Source organism: Coptis chinensis, chromosome 9, assembly GCF_015680905.1.
Source record: "Coptis chinensis isolate HL-2020 chromosome 9, ASM1568090v1, whole genome shotgun sequence".
In the NCBI taxonomy this organism is placed as follows: Eukaryota; Viridiplantae; Streptophyta; class Magnoliopsida; order Ranunculales; family Ranunculaceae; genus Coptis; species Coptis chinensis.
In genome coordinates, this window is record NC_141464.1 from 22,324,752 (window position 1) to 22,341,291 (window position 16,540).

Below are 16,540 nucleotides of genomic sequence, written 5' to 3' on the forward strand. Positions count from 1 at the left end.
ATAGCACTAGTAGAAAAAAAAAGGTTTTGTGACTGTTTTAAAATGTTATTTGTGACGGTTCTATTCGAAACGGTCACAAATGGCAGAAAAAGACTTTTGTGACTGTTTTGAAATGCTTTTTGTGACTGTCGGATCTAGAACCGTCACAAATCCTTTTTTTCTTGGAAAAAATTCGTGTATTGAAGATTATTTGTGACTATTCTCCCAAAATAGTTACATACTCCCACACTTTATATCACCATCTTAAATGACCTCATTTAGTTTTCAGTCCGCGCCACAACTCCACTAAAAAATAACTACTTAGTTACACAAACACACCCGAGTGAGCCCATGTTCAGACTCCCGCTTACTACGTGCACCAAAAGGAAAAAAAAATCCCGTCTAAAATAATCCCCCCACTAAACACACTTTTAAAAAAAATATAAACCATTTTCTCCTTCACCCACTTAGCTTCGTCCGCCAATTAACCATTTTTTCTTTTTTCTTTTTTCTCTTTCTCCTTCTCTCATTTGGAACTAATTCAGTGATGGATAAAAATATAAAAATGGTAATAGTAGAAGTTTTAGTTATTTCGATTCTACTTGGATCCGTAATAGCTCTTCTCTTCTTTTCCGATTACTTCTGTAAGAAAAAAATCTCAAGTTGAATCGATTGTTAAACCAGACACTGGAAATGCAGCGGTTCAGAAATCAAAGAAAGGTTCTCCATTTCATCAAGCAAGCTTCTATGTTTTGTCAATTTGCAGGTTTGACTCGATTTAGTTCTCTGTTTGTAAGTTCATCAAGTAATCTGGTTTCAATTTGAATTAATAATGACTAAAACCATCTAGTGAATCCATGTTGTTACTGATTGTTTGGTAACTTAGGGCAAAATGTTGAATATTACTGTTGTTTTGGAAATCTAGGGAAAAATGTTAATTATCACTAATTTTGTGGAAATTATTGTCAAGGACAATAGTGATGCAATATCTAGAACATTTATGATTTTAGAGCAATCAGTTTTGTGTACTTGTGTATCAATTAGATTTCCTGAACAATTATTTTTGAGTAGTAATGCATAACTTGATATTTGAATTTGATAGATTAAAGTTTGTTAGTTTTGAATAGGTCACTAACTGAAACAGTACATTGATGTTGTGCCAATTGTTGAATGAATTTGTCATATATCAAGTGTGTGCCACTCTAAATGATTAAGCACGGTAAGCATGTACTTTCAAATTTGATTCGTACTTAGTTCTTCATTGATCTAAGTATATCGTTATTTAAATTTTTCAGTTTTATTTAGATAGGCTAATTATTACTATGCTTGTGTGTTACCTCCAAGGGACTTCGAGAAAACAATTTAATCGGACTCATCGTTGCCCTTTCACTCATAAGTAATAACACTATTATTAAAATCTTTAGTTTGAACTATTTTTTTTTATTTGGTGGCTATGTCTATTATATGTGCAGCCTAGGTACCAGCATGTGAAGCAAATAATCCTTGAATTTGCTCGAGACATTTAGGACAAACATTTGATTCTCCTTAAAACCAAGGTACCCTTTATTTGTCTTGTTCTAAAACATGCCCTTAACTTATATGTAGATGTACCTTAACAATTTGTTAGGCATGTTTTAAAGCTTTATATGTGGCATTGTAACTGACATTCCTCAAGCCATTGTGAATTTTATTTTTATGTAGAATTTGGAATCGCTTCATGGTATGGATTCTTTAAACCTGAATTTGGTAATTATTATCAAGGATTAACTACCAATGGTGTCGACCAGCTCTCTGTTTGATTATTAGTAATTATGTGTTGTGGGTTGTGAGTTTTTTTACATATAGTTTTTGAGATATATGTTTTGCACAATATTTTTTTTTCACCCCAAGTCTTGACTATTTAATAGAACATTACTTACTAATGGTTGCTTATAAGTTTATAAAATGTATTTTCCTAGTAGGAAAGTTATACTATGGTCACGATGATATAATAGAATTTAACCAAATTACTTAGACTTGCTCATGATAACTATGTTGATGGTTTTGGGAAGGAGTTGGTTTATGTGTCTGGGTTTGAGCTAATATATTGGCAACAACTTTGCCATTCAACTAATGCGTACTTGTTTCACAATTATCATTCACTTCAGTTCTACTTCTGAAAGATGTCTACAATGTATTCATCTCTAGATTCTCAATGTGAGACTTTTTCCTTGCTAAACATAGATGGGCTGATGTTCTATCTTCTAGGAATATAATTATTGTTGCCAATATATCTTTGTTACACCTAGACAGGTTCCAACCAAAGCGCTATGAAGAGAATAGAGGTACAAGCTCTTTGTTTGATTGGCCACTTTTTTGGAATTGATGTTCCTCCTTGTAGCTATCAGTTTTTATTAGAAAGGGAACTAGTGATGGATTCTAGAAACTGGAGACCACCTACGATTTTAATAATCTTGGCGGGTCAATACAGTAATATCATGGAACCTGATGGGGTATTGTGGTCTGAACCGTACCCATTTTTTGTTTCTCTTGCCAATTAGCTGTTTTTTTAACTAGCAAGATCCATGCACAGAGACTTGAAATCATTCAGATTACGACTGAATCGAAGGAGTTAGACTAGATTTTAGAAGGGTAAGTGTCAAGTATGTATGATAAGTATTTTGGTTTGATATGCCAAGCAAATGAACCAAATAAAGTGCCTATTAGCTATATGTGTCTCGGCACCAATAATATAAGCATAGTCTCTACTTTCTAGATTACATATCTGTTTTTTTATTATTATTATTAATCAAACATCCTACGTGTTTTTTTTAAAAAAAACTGATATTTGCAAAGCATGTTTGTATTCCAGCTTCCTTTAAATCAAGGGGGTGGCCAAGGTAAAGCAATGTACATTGATGCAGAGGGGACTTTCAGGCCACAGAGACTGTTACAAATTGCAGACAGGTGTTATACTGCTACCATTGGAAATGTGCAGTTTGTAGAACCTTTGATTTAAGGGTACTGATAGTTGCAACCTGCAAGTTTGGAATGCATGGTCCTGATGTTTTGGACAATGTGGCTTATGCTAGAGTCAAGGCTTTTGCTAGAAAGAAGCATCAATGATGATGGAGACCAGGTCTGTTACTCCCTAGATGCAATTTTTTCTTTTTAGATTCTTTTGGTTAAGAAAAAGGGGGATCTTACGTCCTCGTTTCCCAACCTTGTACATGTTTTAGATGGTGAATTTGTCTAGAGCCCTTCTAAAAAGAAAAACAGACTCCACTCATGGGTCTGTTTAGAAGTATTATGCTCTTATTTGTTTATTGTAACTACCAATTGCTTTATTTGTTTTGTATGAAATTTTAAGTTTTGAATTGTTAGAGTTTTGTAACTGTAATTGTTGTATGAATGGGTATGTTTAGGAAGAAATGTCTATTCTGTTTGCTTCTATTTTTTTTTCTTCTCTTTGGGCTGGGCTTCTTTTAGCCCTGATTCAACGTTTTTAAAAAAAATTGAAAATTTGATAAAGGACACCTGTTAGTGGTTGAGTAAAAAAAACCACTGCCCAAAAAATGGGTCACTATCCGACACTCTGGTAGTGTCTTTTTTTTATGAAAAACAACACCTTGTAAGTGTTGTTTTATGAAGTTTCTGGTGTAGTGTGGGTTGTCCTTTTACTAGTTATTGTTTGCTTTTAATGTTTGCATCCTTTGCAGGTTATGAACACTAGTTCTGTTTGTTTATTGGGTAAATTTGTATGGTTGGAATGGTGACATTTGGAGCAAATCCCACTGGTTTTCACTTCAACGGATTATGTTACGGAGGTTCAATCAGTTTAAATTTCTTATGTAAATTTGGACAATTTATTTATCCCCCAATTGTTTTCAACTTTTAGACCTATGGGTGTTGGCTGCATATTGACACTGAAAGTTGATGTAATCTCTTCTCCGCTCCCTTTTTGTTTGGTATATGTAGTCTTCTGTCGATAAAAGCTAAGGCATTGTATTATAAAAAAATAATTATTATTCTGTGATTTTTGCTATTAGGTGATAACATTGGAGATGCTGGTGAGGATACACACAAGTTAGCTTGAGTGGCAGACTGGATCAATTCTAGCCATATGGACACTGTTGAACTTCTGATGTTTTTCGAATTCCCCAAACATCTCTAGGGTAAAGATACAATCACAAGCCTTTAATTATTTTCCTTTCCCTTTCTGTGTCTTTGTTGTGCATAGATTTTAGTCCTTAAGAGTGACTAACTGACTATCCTCCACTTGGGTGTCCCGTATTCTTGAGTTTATACATGAACTATTTACTTTATTTCAAAATTCAGTTTACATGTCATTGTGTCATTCGGTATGTAGAGCCTAAATCCTTACTCAATGAATGTTTTGTTTGCTCAACAGAGTTTAGCTGAATAAATTGGACAAGATTGGTGACAAGCAAGCAGTTTCTACCTATCTTTCTCTTAAGTAATGGAGGTTTATGACAGGTTGTGTTAATGTACCACTTTAATAAAGTGAATGTCATTGTGTAGACAATCTTGTATATGTTTATTTCTTATGCATTTCGTCTGCCCATCTTTCCTTTACATCTTAATGTTGTGTCATGTTTCTCAATAAATGTTTACGATTACTCTTTGACCTAAGGCCTTCTAACACAACGGATCAGAGTGAGGCAAGGTGCTAAGTTATATAGTTTTGCCTTGGAGCCCCCTTGGAAATAGATATGATAGCAGTTTGCAACTACAATACAAGATGATTTAATGGATAATATCTAGGTATGTTTTCACGTGTATTTGATATTTTTTTTAAAACAAAATATATATTTATAATGGTTTTAACCAAACCGTCATGAATAGTTGTCTTTTATGTGACGGTTACAAGATGATTACATTATTGTTTTGTTAGAACCGTCACAAACGATATGTTTTTTGTGACTGTTTTTAAGTGTTTGTTACAGTTTTATGTGGTGGATATAGGCTTATCTAGGGGAATTATTTGTGATGGTTTTGAAAAAAAAAAATGACCCCACTTCGTCACGGTTTTGGAAAAAAAAAAGTGACAAAAGATTTTTTGTCACTGTTTTTAACAGTGATATAAAGCCTTTTTTCTTGTAGTGTAGATGATGCCTTAATATGTTCGATGGAGCAAAAGAAGGAGTCTTAGGTATTTGATTTCGCCGCATCTTTCCATGCTACCTCACATCGAGAGTTTTTTAAGAACTACACCAAAGGTGACCTTGGAACGGTCTTTCTCGGTGATGACCAATCTTGTGACATGGTCGGCAAGGGTGACGTGTATGTCAAGATGAATGACTCGTCATGGTTATTGAGGGACATCAAACACGTTCCGGATTTGAGAAAAAATTTGATTTCTGTGGGGCAATTGGCGAGTGAAGGATTTGTTACAGTCTTCACCGATAACACTTGGAAGGTCTCGAAGGGTTCATTGGTTGTTGCAAATGGTAAGAAAGATGATACTCTCTACATGACTACACATGGGTGTGAGTCGATTGTCGTGGCACATGGCAAAGAGGATCCGAATGTTTGGCACCGCAGACTTGGTCACATGAGTGAGAAAGGAATGAAAATCCTTCACTCTTACGGTAAACTCCCAAAGTTACTGATCCGACCGAAATTGGCTTCGTGGAGAACTGCATATTTGGAAAGCGTAAGGTGAGTTTTTAGAGAATGGGTCGGACTCAAAAGCTAGAAGGCCCGTTGATTCATACAGATGTCCGGGGCCGACTAATGTCTCTTCACTTGGCGGAAAGTTATATTTTGTAACTTTCATTGATGACCATACTAGGAAGGTGTGGGTCTATTTCTTGAGACACAAGGCAGAAGTATTTGAAGTGTTCAAGACTTGGAAGGCCATGGTTAAGAATGAGACAAGCTTGAAAGTAAAGAAGCTGAGATCCGACAACGGTGGAGAGTATAAGGATTCAGGTTTTAAGAAGTACTGTGCTGACAATGGCATCAAGATGGAAAAGACTTTGCCAGGGACACCTCAGCAGAATGGGGTTACAGAGCGGATGAATAGAACACTGACAGAGAGAGCTAGGTGTATGCGTACACTAGTAGGCTTGCCCAAGCAGTTCTGGGCAAAAAGTGTTAGCACAGCAGCTTACCTGATCAATAGAGGACCATCAGTACCTTTGGATTTTAAGATTCCAGAGAAAGTGTGGAGTGGGAAGGATGTGAACCTTTCCCATTTGAAGGTGTTTGGTTGTGTGTCCTATGTCCACATTAGTGACCAAGCTAGAAGCAAGCTTGATGCTAAGTCACTAAAGTGCACCTTCATCGGCTATGGCGGTGATGATTTTGGGTATTGCTTTTGGGATGATCAAAATCAAAAAATCATTCGTAGTAGAGATGTTGTGTTTAATGAGAAGGTGATGTACAAAGACAAAGATGAAGCACAAACCAAGGAATCGGGTACAGAGAGCGGCACAGAGTATGTTGAGTTAGAAGACTTCGATGTAAGTCGTGGTACAGTGGGATCTCCACAGTCAAACATGACAGTAGTAGTGACTCAGAGAATAATGAGGATACTACACCACCGAGTCCATCTCCACCTCGTGCCCCAAGGAAGACATCCAGGCCACATTCTATGTGAATTACTTGCTACTTACTGATGGAGGCGAGCCTCAATGCTATGATGAAGCATTGGAGGCGAGTGATGCAAGCAAGTGGGAGCTTGCTATGCAAGATGAGATGAAGTCCCTCATCTCTAATGGCACGTGGGAGTTAGCCAAACTACCCATGGGCAAAAAGGCTCTACAGAACAAATGGGTGTTTAGAGTCAAAGAGGAACATGGTTCCCAGAGATACAAAGCGAGGCTAGTAGTCAAGGGTTTTCAGAAAAGCGGCGTTGACTTCACAGAGATATTCTCCCGGTGGTGAAACCAATACTATTCGCCGGTGTTGAGTATTGTTGCGGCGAAGATTTGTATCTTGGCGGTTGGATGTTAAAACCGCCTTCTTCCATGGTGACCTAGTTGAAGAAATTTACATGCAGCAACCGGAGGGTTTCATCAAGAAGGGTAAAAAGAATATGGTATGCAGGCTCAGAAAGAGTTTGCATGGTTTGAAACAAGCCCCTAGGCAGTAGTACAGGAAGTTTGATAACTTAACGCAAGGAAATTGCTACTATAAGTGCAATGCTGACCATTGTTGCTACTTCAAGAGTTTCGACTCCAGTTACATCATCCTATTACTATATGTTGATGATATGTTAGTAGCGAGTTCTGATATGTCAGAAATTGGGAGATTGAAAGAGAAGTTGGCAAGTGAATTCTCTATGAAGGACTTGGGTGCAGCGAAACAAATTCTAAGGATGAGGATCAGAAGAGATAGGCAGAAAGGTATTCTGGAGTTGTCTCAGACTGAGTATGTTGAGAAGGTATTGAAGAGGTTCAACATGGGTAGTGCGAAACCAGTTTGCACACCTTTGGCAATCCACTTCAAGTTGTCCAAAGAACACTCTCCCAAGACTGTCGAGGAAAGAAACTTCATGGCTAAGGTACCATACGCCTCTGCCATTGGAAGTCTTATGTATGCCATGGTTTGCACGCATCTGGATATAGCCCAAGCATTAGAATTTGTCGATGGATTTATGTCTAATCCTGGAAAGCAACATTGGGAAGCCGTGAAGTGGATATTGAGATATCTGAGAGGTACTATAGAGAAATGCCTATGTGTATGGAAGGGGTGTTGTGAACTTGCAAGGGTATGTGGATGCCGATTTTGCAAGTGAGGTAGATTGCAGAAGAAGCACTACTGGTTATGTCTTTACAAATGGGGTACTCCGCAGATGAGTTGGATTTCGATTCTGAAGATTGTTGCTTTGTCTACCCACGAAGCGAGTATGTAGTCCATTCTGAGGCAAGCAAAAGATGATTTGGTTCTGAGGGGATTGATGGAAGAGCTTGGGATGAAGCAAGAGAGGAGTGTGTTACACAGTGACAGTCAGAGTGCTATACATCTTGCTAAGAATTCCACCTTTCATTCCAGGACCAAGCACATTGGTCTCCGATATCATTTTATCCGATCTCTGTTAGAGGACGAGGTTTTAGCACTTGAGAAGATCCAAAGGAGTGAGAATCCGGCGGATATGTTGACCAAGACCGTGCCTACTGAGAAGTTGAAGTTGTGTTTAACTTCGGTGGGTCTTCTTGCTTGAAGACCATGATGGATGAGCCAAGTGTTTCATTAGTAAATTGGATTTGGATTGAGTTGTTACAATTGAGATGTGATGTGCATGTAGAATCTCGAAAGTTTCAAGTGGGAGATTGTTGGGTTTGTGGAACCGTCGAGCTTTGCTCCGGTGTCCGACCTTGTTACCTTCATTTTTTCAGTTTGGAGAAGGGGGCACGACCCGCGCTCAACCATGCTTTGGACAAGGCGCGACATGCGCTGAAAACACTGGAAGTTGGGCACGACCCGCGCTCACCCATGCCTTGGTCAGGGCGCACCCGCGCTCATGCTTTCCAAAAATTTCACTGATTTTTGATATTTCGGTCCAAAGCCCATTTTCTCACCTTTTTCTATGTGTACCTATATAAAGAAAATAGAATAGGGTTTTGAGACAACTTTGAGAGATTCATTTCTTGGGGATTGTGGGAACTCTATTGAGCTAGGGTTTGAGTGAGGCCTCTTGTTATTGATTCTTGATATCTCTTGTAAACTCTTCAATCTTTGCTATAAAGGAAACTTGGCTCTTGTGCGGATATAGGTAACATTTACCGAACCACCTAAATCTTTGTGTCTCTTTGCATATTTACTTCCTTCTTTTTTGTTTGCTTGTAATGGGTGATGATAAATTAGTGGCTTTATTTGTTTGAGTTTGTTGTGATAACTATCAAAGTCTTGGGTGAGTGATTTCCTTGGTGTGAACTCCAAGTTGAAATCATTTGGGATAGAAAGTAGCTATATTGAGGTGTGACTTTCTAGTAAAATCTCCCAACAGTTATGCAAGTTCATGAGTATGAGGGAAATCAACTACCTTGCAAACTTTCTTGAACAAGGGTTTAGCTATCCTTGTCAATTCATACTTCCCAAAGAAAACTGTTAAAAAAAATCCTCGGCTTCCACCAACACATTCATTTAGTGTTTTGCTCACACCTTCAAAGTTTTGTTAAGGTTTTGTGGTTCTCTTGCGTCAATGAATAATGTATTCGATCAATGTTTCTAGACAGAGGGCTTTTGCTGAATCCATTTCATGTTTGAATATTTGGAGCTCTATCTGAGTCACATGTTCGACAATCTTAACAATATGAACTTTGGTTTGCTAGGGGAATGAGTGAACCGAACATTCAAATCCATGAAGGCGTGTGTATGAGGGTTTGTTAAAGAGTTAGGTTAAATGGGCAAGTTGAAAAAAAAAATAGGCGAGTTGAAAAAAATAGGTGAGTTAATTAATTTGTTTGTTCATATATATTTTTCAACAACGATATAGTTTATTCAATATCAATATATAGTTTATACAAAAGTATTAGCGGACAAACATGCTACAAATTGATGGTTCGAATGAATATGTATTTTGGCAAATTGCTTTCGTTATTCAGAAGGGGCTTGCAGTGTAATTTGTATCACTTTATACGCTACTACTTTTGTATGATATATTTAAAATACTTACTAAAGTATGACGTTGTTGAAAAAAAAATGAAAATCCAAGCTAAAATTTTGGATGTTAATCGAATTTCTTTTGACTAGATCTTTGTTAAATTCTGTGTTAGTGGTGATGCTAGGAGAGTTGTGATATTGATATATTAAAGACACCAAGAAGAAGACCAAAGAAGACTAGAGATTTATTAGGGTTAAAGAGTTCTTAGGTTGAGAGAGTCTGAGAGAGATTGTTATCTACCCAGAGTTACATACTTATACTAACCTAAAACATAATAATAGAAACTACTAGATATGGATGTCCACACTTATAGAAACATGGGACTTTCCATATTGGACATATTATAATACTGACATATTCTAATACTGATATATTCTAACAATCTTTAGAGTCATATATGAGTATAAATGGCTGGGTCAAAGTCATGAGATTGTCTCTAATGGGTTGCCATTTCTAGATGAGATGACTCATAAATTCAAAGTACGTATGAGTACGACGAGTTCAAAGAATGGCTACATCTTTTACTGCAGCATATAACTTAGTCAATATGATATCTCTACACTATATGATAGCCGGATCTTTAGGAGAAAATTTTCTCAACCGAACTATGTATTTGTAATCTCTCTATTTTATGATTTTAGAACCACCTCCTTTAATTATTCTAATCAGCTCCCTCCTTTTTAAACAATTTATCAAAAACTCTCTCACTTTATTGAAATTAGAATTAGTTTCATATTATTTAAAATAATTTAGAAAATCTTATTTACGTCACTCAAATTATATTCAACCCCTCCTAATGTTTTTATATTATTTTTTAGATTATAACTAGAATTCAAAAAATCATACTATCAGAGAGATGTTAGAGCGACAGGTTTAAATAATATTTGAAAAACACAGATGCGTAGCACGGTTCGCATACTCGTGTAAATCACAAAAACAAGAAAAAAACTTCTCATAGCCGGATCTTTAGGAGGAAAATTTCTTAACCGAATCTGTGTATTTGTAATCTCTCTATTTTTATGATTTTAGAACCACCTCATTTAATTATTCTAATCAGCTCCCTCCTTTTTAAACAATTTATCAAAAACTCTCCCACTTTATTGAAATTAGAATTAGTTTCATATTATTTAAAATAATTTAGAAAATCTCTCAACCTAACTTGTATTTGTAATATCTTTATTTTATGATTTTAGAACCACCTCCTTTAATTATTCTAATCAATCCCTCATTTTTTTTTTAAACAATTTATCAAAACTCTCTCGACTTTATTGAAATTAGAATTAGTTTAATATTATTTAAAATAATTTAAAAATCTCATTTACATCACTTTCAGTTATATTCAACCCTCTCCTAATGTTTTTATATATTATTTTTTAGATTATAACTAGAATTCAAAAAATCATACTAAATTGGATCTTTAAGAGGAAAATTTCTCAACCGAATATTGTGTATTTGTAATTTCTCTATTTTATGATTTTAGAACCACCTCCTTTAATTATTCTAATCAGCTCCCTCCTTTTTAAACAATTTATCAAAAACTCTCTCACTTTATTGAAATTAGAATTAGTTTCATATTATTTAAAATAATTTAGAAAATCTCTAAACCGAACTGTGTATTTGTAATCTCTCTATTTTATGATTTTAGAACCACCTCCTTTAATTATTATAATCAGCTCCCTCCTTTTTAAACAATTTATCAAAAACTCTCTCACTTTATTGAAATTAGAATTAGTTTCATATTATTTAAAATAATTTTAAAAATTTCATTTACGTCACTCAAATTATATTCAACCCCTCCTAATATTTTTATATTATTTTTTAGATTATAACTAGAATTCAAAAAATCATACTATCAGAGAGATGTTAGAGCGACAGGTTTAAAGATTTGAAAAAACACCGATGCGTAGCACGGTTCGCATACTCGTAGTAAAAATAGGGAGCATAATTTTCTACGGACTTTTTACCACTTTTAGGGATTTTCAGTGTATTGGACAAAACTATCCTCAATTTAAATACGAGTATAGATATTAGGGGTATTTATGTCCAATAAACTAAAAGTCCATAGAAATGACAAAAACGCTCCTAGAAAAGTCAGTTCCCTAAAAATATTATCATTTTTCTAACATTAAAATTTGGCCACTCTTGCTGGAGATATTATCACCCGTATATAACCCCATCATGTAGTTAAGCTTCTAGCAACCTCACAATTTTCTTGTATATTTTGTTCTCTCATTTGTGGGGATAATCTTTTCTCTTGTGTTAACCAATAATGTCTTGCAGTTGGTAATCCACCAGCAGACAATAATCATCCATAATAATGACATTTGGTCTATTTTAATTTGTTCCAAATAATCGAATTAGGATCTGATTTTAGTAGGATTACCAGTTTGGTCAAACGAATACTTGTGTGGACAAAAATCAATGCCTTCAACTAATTAATATTCAGAGGGCATATTGAGAACCTGTTTCACACGTGGATTCACGAGGGTATTTTCGTAAACTTGAACCTTAGGCCAACTATAAATATAGAGCAATCTCTCGCTTTCAGCTAGCTGCCGTTTCATTTTTCTCTTCTGCAATATTTTGTTTACTCTCTCTCATTTTAACTGTAATAAAAATGGCGGCAACAATATCATCTCCACCTTCACTAACACACACAACCTCAAAACGAATCTCTTCTTCTTCTCATCACTCTCAACGAACTACAACATTCTTCTTCACGCAAAGAATCTCGACGTATAAGAAGACGGTTGTTTCTTCGAGTCAAGGAGATAAAAACAAAAACAACTCCTCTTCTCAAGCTATAGAGTTGCAGAGAATCTTCGAAGATTCTCAATCTCGTCCACGTAAGCAAACAAAACAGAAGACATCTCAAACTGTACTTCTGTTCTTTTAAGGAGGTTTAAGATTAATTTATTCACATTTTTTTTTTGCAGGGCCGTTATCAGTAACGGATTTGTCGAGTTCAGTTAATCAGGGATCTCGTCTTCTTCGAGTTGCTTACCAGGTTAATATATATATATTATATGTGAAATTAAATGGTTGGAAGTAATTAGGATGTGTTTATTTAAGATTAAATTGTTTTTTTTTTTTGTTTTTAGGGACTGCCTGGTGCATATAGTGAATCTGCTGCTGCAAAAGCTTATCCTAATTGTGAAGCGGTTCCTTGCGAACAATTCGAGACTGCTTTTGCCGTAATTGTTCTTTCTCTTTCTCTCTCTGAATGTTTTTACTCCCTCGTTACGCGCATGTTAAATAAGATTGGTTGTCGGTGGCAGCACTGTTACATAATTTAGAATGCAATTTGGAAAAATGTATATAGGCTACATACGCGTAACGAACGAGTGTGGAATACAATGAGAAAAAGACACATGTCAATATGCTAATTTAGCCTTGGATTTTTTTTTTTTCTTTATAAGTACACAGGCTAAAGTCTATAAATATAGTTATTTCATCATGGTGAAGAACAGGTTTTTGCTTGAAGCTGCCTGTCTTTGTTAGCAATCACCTTAAGAAACTAGAGTTTGTAATATTAGGTTTCTGTCTGTCTTTCTTAACAATCACCATAAGAAAACTGAAGTTTGTAATATTAGGTTTTGCTGCATTTTTGTGTGCGTGTTGTGTTATACTTAACGAAAATGATTTGCAGAACTGTTACTTGTTCAATGCCCCTTAGTGGTACGCACATGAACTTTGAATCCAATGTCAAATACTCTATTTTAGAATGTATTCCAAGAAAATAAATAGGCAAAGCAGATGTGATGTACGACTTCACAGCTATGGAATAGAATGCGGTTGAGAAATCTAGAAATTTGCATTTCTACATTCTGTTTATATATACTTTAATTTATTTTTTTCTTTCCGGATAGAGTTGTTTCATCCATCAGGTGAAACATAGGCTTTAGCTTGAAGCTGCGTGTCTTTGATAACAACAGTCATCTTAAGAAATATGCAATTTTATAACTTGTCTTTAGTTTACAACCTGCAGGCCGTTGAACGGTGGCTTGTTGATAGGGCAGTTTTACCTATCGAGAATTCCCTGGGGGGTAGCATTCATCGAAATTATGACCTCTTACTACGACACAGCTTGCATATTGTTGGGGAAGTAAGACTTTCAGTACGACATTGTTTACTAGCTAACCACGGTGTACGATTAGAAGATCTGAAAAGGGTACTTAGCCATCCACAGGTGCTTATGCTGTCTGGTTTGAAACATTTTTTTTTCCCTTCTTCGTGTCAAAAAACTATATGGTCATAATCCTAGTTATGTCTCAGGCGCTTGCACAATGTGAAAACACACTGACAAAGTTGGGAGTAGTGAGAGAAGCTGTAGATGACACTGCTGGTGCTGCACAGGTTTGTAAATTTGTTTATGGTTTTCTGAGTTTATGGTTCAGATGTCTATAATGGCATGTTTTACTATGGAACCATTTAGCTAGAGACTTTAAATTTCCGAGACTTTTACATTTAAGACAGATGTTAGACCATGCCACTGATAATGGTGTCATTGTGACCAGACTGTGAGGGTCTCAGCGACATGATGTTTTATACTCATTTTCAAAAGAAACATTACTGCGTTTTGTATAAAACTATAGTAACTTCTTGAAATAATTTCAACTTTTCATATGTTTATAAATCGGTAGTGCTTCTATAATCTATATGTTACATATTATCTTATTTTTGAAGTTTTATTTAGCATTGCCGTTCTTTTCCCATACTATGTCTCAAGTTTCAAATAAGGGACACTGTTTTAAAGTGTTGTGGATCTGATTTGTAGTGGTTAGTTTTCAGACACTTGAATACTGACTGATACATATTGGATATATTTGTGTCGTCTACTGTTCCTAAGGTGATATATTGGCCTACCCAAGTGGGCGCTCCCATGCATCTAATAAATAAGTGTTAACAAAATTATAAAGATATAGTTATCCTATTTTGTAATTGTTTTTGCTGACAGACTTACTTCACGAGACGTGACTTGTAGAAAAGAAGACCCTTTAAAAGTTTTTTCTTATAACAAAATCATTAAAAAGTCAAAAGTGATGTGTTTTGTGTAGCATGTTGCTCTCCACAAACTTCAAGATGCAGGAGCAGTGGCTAGTTCTGGCGCTTCCAGGATCTATGGGTTGAATATTCTTGCCGAAGATATTCAGGTCTGTATCTGATTGTTCTTGACATTGATTAGACCCTCAGTATTCACAAACCTGTAAAGTCATTCTTTTACAATATCTCCTGTAGGATGATTCTGATAATGTCACTCGATTTCTGATGCTGGCAAGAGAACCCATTATTCCAAGAACTGATAGGCCCTTCAAGGTGCGTCTTCTTTATAGTAGAAGGATCAAAATCTAGTTTAAAAGTATGGAGAAATGAGAACTTGAGCTGTCATTGTCACATACCCTATCAACTGTTACATGATGTGTCCCAGAACCTGGACCAAAGTATAGTCATCTACTGTCATATGAATTTGCATTGGTATTAAATCTCATTTATCACTCACAGACGAGTATAGTTTTCTCTTTAGAGGAGGGGCCTGGTGTACTTTTCAAGGCACTTGCTGTTTTTGCAATGAGGCAAATTAATCTGACAAAGGTAAGCACCTTTTATTTTTCCTTTTATAACCACTTTTTTGGAGTTTTCATCTTAGTTTGATGCATGAGAGATGATACTGATTTTCATGGCTTTTGCCTCTTTTGACCAGATTGAAAGCCGTCCTCGGCGTAAGCAACCTATGCGAGCATCTGATGACAACGATAATGGATCTCCAAAGTGATTACTACAAAGACTCTAAATTTTGCACTATTTTAAGTTCTACAGAACATTGTACACCGAGATATAACTGTGTGTAGAATCCCTATTAGAACAATGCTTTGCACTAGACACTACTCTGATTCAAAGTCTTTATTCTGACTATCCAGGTACTTCGACTATCTCTTTTATGTGGACTTTGAAGCCTCAATGGCTGATCCCAATTCTCAAAATGCACTTAGGCATTTAGAGGTATGGTTTCTTCCAATTCGTCCTTTGTTCAGGTGAGTGAGACAAGTAAAAGCTATTAAAATGCTTAGTTCTTTGACAGGAATTCGCTACATTCTTGAGAGTTCTTGGAAGCTACCCTGCAGATAATAGTCGGCCTTAAATAACCTAAAACAAGGTAAGAATTCAAAACCGGAGATTACTAGCTTTTTAGAGTCGAGGTTAGGTTTTAATCACAGTGAAAATGATTGTTTCATCCTTTATAATCATGATGGATGTCGATATTGCCTCAATATCTGTATTTGCTCCTGGCTATTTTTCTTGCTTGTTGAACTGCCAACACATAAAATGTGGTTGTCAGGTTATAACATAGCGGAAATGACAAAAAAGTTCCACTCATGCTGAAGAAAATGGTAACTGGAGGTGATCTTATTCAATTTAAATCAAGAATAGATGTACTCCTTGGAGCTACTTAAGAATAGTATTGGGAATCTTCATAGGTCAGAAGAATTTATTTTTGATCTAATTTCTCCTAATCCAACTAGCCCATAAGCTCCTGTAAGTACTAGTGATTTTGTATAATAGTCCACGATAAGCACTTCTATTCCATGTAACTTGATCAATAATGCCAAGGCCCATCTTCGTTCCTGTTGTAAAGGAGATTTTCTCTATAAGTCTGATGCATTTTTCATTCCATCTTAGGTCCACTCCATACAAACCGATACTTATTTTAGGGCTCTAAGCAGCACAACGTAGCGGGAGCAATAGAAAAAAATTCAATAGAACACTGGGAAAATAAATTTGAGAATGAGTTTATTGATAATAGGAGTTCTTTATATAATAACCCCTTTCATAACTTATTAGAAACCTGCTAAAATGCATTAGAAGATTCTAGGGAGGAAATGCCTGTCTAATGGCTATGCTGTAACTAGGGTTTATGTATATATTCAATAGTGTAATAGTTAGACATTA

General features: G+C 35.7%; 1 protein-coding gene and 1 long non-coding RNA gene across 11 annotated transcripts in view; both read left to right on the forward strand.

The window, feature by feature from the left end:
• The first annotated feature begins 344 nt into the window (after positions 1 to 344).
• Positions 345 to 4,554, forward strand: LOC147475215 (uncharacterized). 6 transcript variants are annotated; one of them, XR_015208952.1, is made up of 4 exons: positions 345 to 745; positions 1,452 to 3,896; positions 4,008 to 4,133; positions 4,370 to 4,554. It is a non-coding gene; the product is annotated as an uncharacterized LOC147475215 (long non-coding RNA). The 6 variants fall into 6 exon arrangements; XR_015208951.1 differs by having other exon boundaries at positions 346 to 745; positions 1,452 to 1,535; positions 1,681 to 4,133; XR_015208948.1 differs by having other exon boundaries at positions 347 to 745; positions 1,452 to 3,097; positions 3,678 to 4,133.
• A 7,578-nt stretch (positions 4,555 to 12,132) lies between these two features.
• LOC147475216 (arogenate dehydratase/prephenate dehydratase 2, chloroplastic-like) overlaps positions 12,133 to 16,540 on the forward strand; it is a 28,708-nt gene continuing 24,300 nt past the window's right edge. For 4 of the 5 annotated variants that reach the window (XR_015208030.1, XM_086583135.1, XM_086583136.1 and 1 more), the window contains exons 1-11: positions 12,133 to 12,438; positions 12,529 to 12,599; positions 12,694 to 12,786; positions 13,581 to 13,781; positions 13,868 to 13,948; positions 14,650 to 14,745; positions 14,831 to 14,908; positions 15,095 to 15,184; positions 15,294 to 15,361; positions 15,511 to 15,592; positions 15,672 to 15,746. Coding sequence is in view for 3 of the 5 variants with exons in the window: in XM_086583135.1 (XP_086439261.1) it covers positions 12,210 to 12,438; positions 12,529 to 12,599; positions 12,694 to 12,786; positions 13,581 to 13,781; positions 13,868 to 13,948; positions 14,650 to 14,745; positions 14,831 to 14,908; positions 15,095 to 15,184; positions 15,294 to 15,361; positions 15,511 to 15,592; positions 15,672 to 15,731 (1,149 nt within the window). In the remaining 2 variants the exon portion in view is untranslated. Of the gene's footprint in view, positions 12,439 to 12,528; positions 12,600 to 12,693; positions 12,787 to 13,580; positions 13,782 to 13,867; positions 13,949 to 14,649; positions 14,746 to 14,830; positions 14,909 to 15,094; positions 15,185 to 15,293; positions 15,362 to 15,510; positions 15,593 to 15,671; positions 15,747 to 15,929; positions 16,069 to 16,540 lie in introns of all 5 variants that reach the window. The other variant, XR_015208029.1, reaches the window with a different exon arrangement.